The 4,523-nt window shown below is 61.8% G+C and overlaps 1 protein-coding gene across 1 annotated transcript in view; it reads right to left on the reverse strand.

Annotated features, from left to right (window-relative positions):
* Positions 1-4,523, reverse strand: part of PITPNM3 (PITPNM family member 3) — an 89,927-nt gene that overhangs the window by 13,553 nt on the left and 71,851 nt on the right. The window contains exons 17-20 of the mRNA XM_007451607.1: positions 4,290-4,462; positions 2,848-3,018; positions 1,337-1,531; positions 648-796 (exon numbers count right to left, since the gene is read on the reverse strand). Coding sequence (XP_007451669.1) covers positions 648-796; positions 1,337-1,531; positions 2,848-3,018; positions 4,290-4,462 — 688 coding nt within the window. The remainder of the gene's footprint in view (positions 1-647; positions 797-1,336; positions 1,532-2,847; positions 3,019-4,289; positions 4,463-4,523) is intronic.

Genomic DNA, 4,523 nt, shown 5'->3' on the forward strand with positions numbered 1-4,523 from the left:
CCCGTCCTTCCCTCGCAGCCCGAATGTCAGCAGGTCCTGTCACCACACCTCAAACCCGGCAGCTCCTCGGCACCTCTGCCACCAGCTTCCTAGCCCAAGCCGCCACCTCAAGGTTGGGATCCCACGCTTGCCTCATAGCGGGGCCTCACGCTTGCTCTCCTGCCCTCCAAACAGCAGCTACAGGACTTCCTTCTAAAATATCAGTATCTCTCCCTTACTCAAAACTCTGCAGTGGCTTCTCATCGGACCCAGTATAAAATCCCCCTCTGACCTTGGCCGTGGAGGGTGCACGTGATCCGACCCTCACCTCCCAGCCACTACTACCCCCCCAGGCTCTCCCTCAGTCACTGGCCTCTCTCTCCACCTATTTTAGAGACGAGGACCTTGAGACCCACAGGGGAACAGGCATGATGACTCCAGTCTCCAAGTTGAAACATAGGTACATTCTCCTACGTGGTGTCTATTTAATTTTCTAGAAAGGTACCACGCCATTGGCCAGAAGCCAGCGTTCCTTAGGAAAACCGTTGTCTGTCCAGGTCAGCCCCCGACTCGCCGCGCCTCGGGGCCTTCCCAGTGTCCAACGTGGCCCGCGAGGTCAGCCTCTCCCCCCCAGAAGGATGGGCCCTCCCAAGAAGGGACGGCAGTACCTGTCTCAGGATGAAGGCCACCACGTCCGTGGACTCCCAGTAGCTGGCGTGGAAGAGGTGGGGCAGGGCCACGGTGGGGAAGGCGGTGAGGACGTCGGGGCAGTACAGGGCGTAGTCTATGCGCTTGCTGCCCCACCACTTGGCTGTGACTGCGGGTCCAAGAGGGGGGCAAGGTCAGAGCGGCCTGCCCCGGGGCTTTGACCCAAGGGGCAGTGTGGGACCCCGGGGCCCGGATCCAGGGGTGGATGTGCCGCTCGGGGCACAAGTTCGGGGCCAGAGCGCTCGGCTCAGAATGAGCTCCCCTCCACCTTCAACGACCCCCCAGCCCCGTCGCGTACCCACCCCTCCCCCAGGGCGCGTGCTGTAAACTGGTCCCCAGGATGGGGGCCTGACCCACGGAGACATGCACAGTTTCATCCCAGGGCTGTTGGTCACAGGGACTCCCGGGGGAAAACTGAACGTTGGGATTAAGTCGAGGCCTGGCAAGGTCACGGCTCAGTCCATGGTCAGAGGTCAGGGCCCCTGTCCAGGGTCAGAGGTCACAGTTCTCTCTGAGGTCAGAGCTCGGTCTGGATTCCCTTGTCCCCTCCTCCCCCGCCCTCAGCAGCCCCGGCAGTGGGCCAGCGGCCACCCAGAAGAGGGTTCCCTCTCCCACGAATCCAGGCAGGGCCCGGGACACCCTCACTCACTGCGAGAGGTGCCCACGGGGGCCAGGCTGTCCGAGGACTCCGAGCTCTCACTGTGGGAGCTGCCCTGGCTTATCCTCCGCCCCGGGCGCTGGGACCTCGGGGCGTGAGGGGGTGAGGCAGGGGTCTCCAGAAGCGGTGGGCTGCCCCGGGAGCTACCCTCCAGGAAGAGGGAGCTGTGGCTGTGCAGGGCGTCAGCTGGAGGGGGAATTTCACAGTCAAGGCCGAGTGGTGGGCCTCAGATGAAGCTGCCCGTGTGTGCCAGCCCCGTGCTGGGCGGGAGGCTGAGCCCGGCCTGCTCCCTCACCTGCCCAGCGGGCAGCCCGCACCTCTTACCCCAGGGCCTGACGGGACCCCCTCACCGTAGTATGCAGTCAGATTTCACCTCCTCCAAGCCATGGGTTAGGCAGGCACGAGTCAGGGTCCCAACCATCACATCCAGCCCCAGTAGAGCTGCCGAGGGCGCGTCTGGGACACTGCCCCAAAAGCACCAGCTGAGGTCACAGGTGGCACATTACCATGTGCTCTTGTATCAGACCCCTCCCTGAGCCACAGGGGACTGTGGCTGAGCTTGGAAATGAATGGGGCCTCCAGCCTGGGAGCGAGGGCGCCCCCTGGGGGCAGGGGGTTGCCCTGAGCAGAGAGTGACACATTTTAAGATGTGGGAAGGTTTTAGAGCCCCTTCGATCTACGGAAGCTCCTGACAAAAGAGGACTTTGGAAATTAAGTTTCCATTGAAATGGGGTCAAGGGGGGGGGGGTCAATTGGATTTTAATCCTGAATGAGCCACCTGCACAGCAGCCCCCGCCCCCAATCTGGCCCAAATCTCTGAACAGGCTTGGCTAAACTTCCTGAACTGTGGTACGGAGCCAAGGCTCTGATCTCCAAGCCCCTGACTGTCCAGTAGAGGCCGCCCCTTGGCCTCACCCCAGTCCATGCCTGGCTCACCCCACTTAAGCCCTGGAGGCCACGCCCCCCCCCAACCCACCTGCCCTTGCTCCTGACGTTCCCTCCACCCAGAAGATCTCTCCAACCCCCATCCTCCAGCTCTTCTCCACCTGTCCGATGCCTTGGTTGAAGGCCCCCTCTTCCATGAAGCCCTCCAGGGTGACCCACTCCGTGCCCTGCCCCTAGGCTGGGCTCTAGGCATAGCACTCAGCATGGATCCCCGGACTTAAAATCAGGTCTGACAACTCAAGTATTATGCTGGTCCCGGCCATGGGAGCTGGTCATGGGGCAGAGCCCAAAGATGCCTCCTGCAGAACAGGTGCTCACACAGGTGGGCTGCTCGGAAGGCAGGTGAGTCAGCTGTCTTCCTGTCCCCCCCCCCCCCCCCCCCCTCTGCCCCCCCCCCCCCCCACCGCACAGAGCACACAGTCCTTGTTCAGGTGAGTCTAGTCACTCTGACAGCTGACTAGCTTGGAGGGGCTGGACCAGAGAGGGTGGCCCTGGGGCACCTCCTAGCTGGGGCCCAGCCTCCGGCTCAGCACGCTCTTATACTCCTGAGGGCCTACCAAGGAGGAGGGACTGTCCGTCACCCAGCGGGAACCTCTGGTAGCGGGGCACGCTGACGGGCGACACCAGGTGGAACTTGGGCTCCAGCAGTGGTTCAAGCCTGGAGGCAGAGGGGTCTGCGCAGTGGAAAAAGCTGTAGACCTGACTGCAGGCAGGACGTACCTGGAAACCTGGGTGGGGGTGGGAAGTGGGAGGATACATGGGGGAAGCCCCTTGAGCACCTGCTCCCTTGGCCCTAGGAGGCTCCCTTGACTGCAGCTTTGAGTAACCTATTCCTCTGCTCAAGAACCTGCCATGGCTCCCTGCTACCGACAGGATCAAAGCCATTAGGTTCAGCTTGGCCTTCAATGCCTTGCCAACCTGCCCCACCTAGAAGCACCGCTGTAGGCGCCCAGCACTACAGACATGGTGGACGTCGCTGACTCCCCAGCCCGGCTTGCTGCTTTCCTTCCTCTGCGCTTCTGCTCAAGCTGCCCCTCCTCCTAGCAGGACGCCCTCCACTATTTCCACTGGTCAAACTCCTTTAAATTCTTCTAGCTGTCACTGAGTTGCCACCTGAACTGTGAAGCAGACCTAGGATCTTTCAGTCAGGATCAGCAGCCCTTCCTTCGGCCCGCTCAATTCCCAGGCCCCGTAGTAAGTAGACTTCTTCGTTTGTCAGAGCTGACAGAACGCGTCCCCCGTTGACCAGCAGGTGTCTCCACTGAGGCTTCAGCTCATCAACGCGCCTCCCTGTCCCTCTTAGAGGACTGGACGGTCCAGCATCCGGGGAGCCCTAGGTTTCCTTAGCAACATTAAGGACGGCCGTGGGATTCTGCCTCCTCTCCCCACTTCTAGCAGACCCCCCCACACACACACTTTTTATCTGTTCCATAGTGCAGGCTGTTGGTAAACTTTGGTGCTAAGGAAATTCGAGAATCCCTGATCCATTGCTCTCCGAGGTGCCTCCAGCCTCTTATATCCTCAGAGTCATTGCTCAGCCATCTGCTGGTGCAAATCACCTCCGTGTGTATTTTAGAGGAACGGGGAGAAGGTACTGAAGGCTGCAGGGACTGCGAGAACAAAAGCACTGAGGTGAGCAGGGCATCTGCAGGGGGCAGTAAGACCAACCTGGCTGCAGAGGGCCTGCCTGGGCGCTGGGGATGGAGGGGGTGGTGCAATAGGGCTTCTCTTCCCTGACAGCATGGCAGCTGGACAATGGGGGCACAAGTCAGTCTGGGGCATGTGACAGGGACAGCGAAATCCACCAGGAGCTGCCTCACCTTTGCCCATCTGGGGAGGATGCCCCGCTCTCCTCGCCCCCACGCCTTCTTCCTCGCCTCTCTCTTCAGCTACCCCAACTCCATGGCCCTCCCCGCCCCCACTCTCCCCAGTTCCAGGCCCTCACACAGTGGCCTAGTGACCCAAAGGCATCTTGGACCCCAGCCCGCGCCACACCCACCATCCAGTCCGGGCAGCACCGTCCTCCGCATGGCCAGGACCAGGCCCAGGGGCGAGCCAAAGAGGAAGAAGTCGGACACCTCAAAATCCAAGCGGCCCAGGCTGACCTCGGGGAGCTGGGGCCCCCCGGCCACAGGGGGCTCAGCCTCATCCTTCAGCACGCTCGAGTGGATGCTGGCCGAGGGAGGAAGACAGGGGAGCGCAGGTTAGGGGAGGACCAAGCGCGGGGGGGGGG

Source organism: Lipotes vexillifer, unplaced genomic scaffold (assembly GCF_000442215.2).
Source record: "Lipotes vexillifer unplaced genomic scaffold, Lipotes_vexillifer_v1.1 scaffold126, whole genome shotgun sequence".
Classification (NCBI taxonomy): Eukaryota; Metazoa; Chordata; class Mammalia; order Artiodactyla; family Lipotidae; genus Lipotes; species Lipotes vexillifer.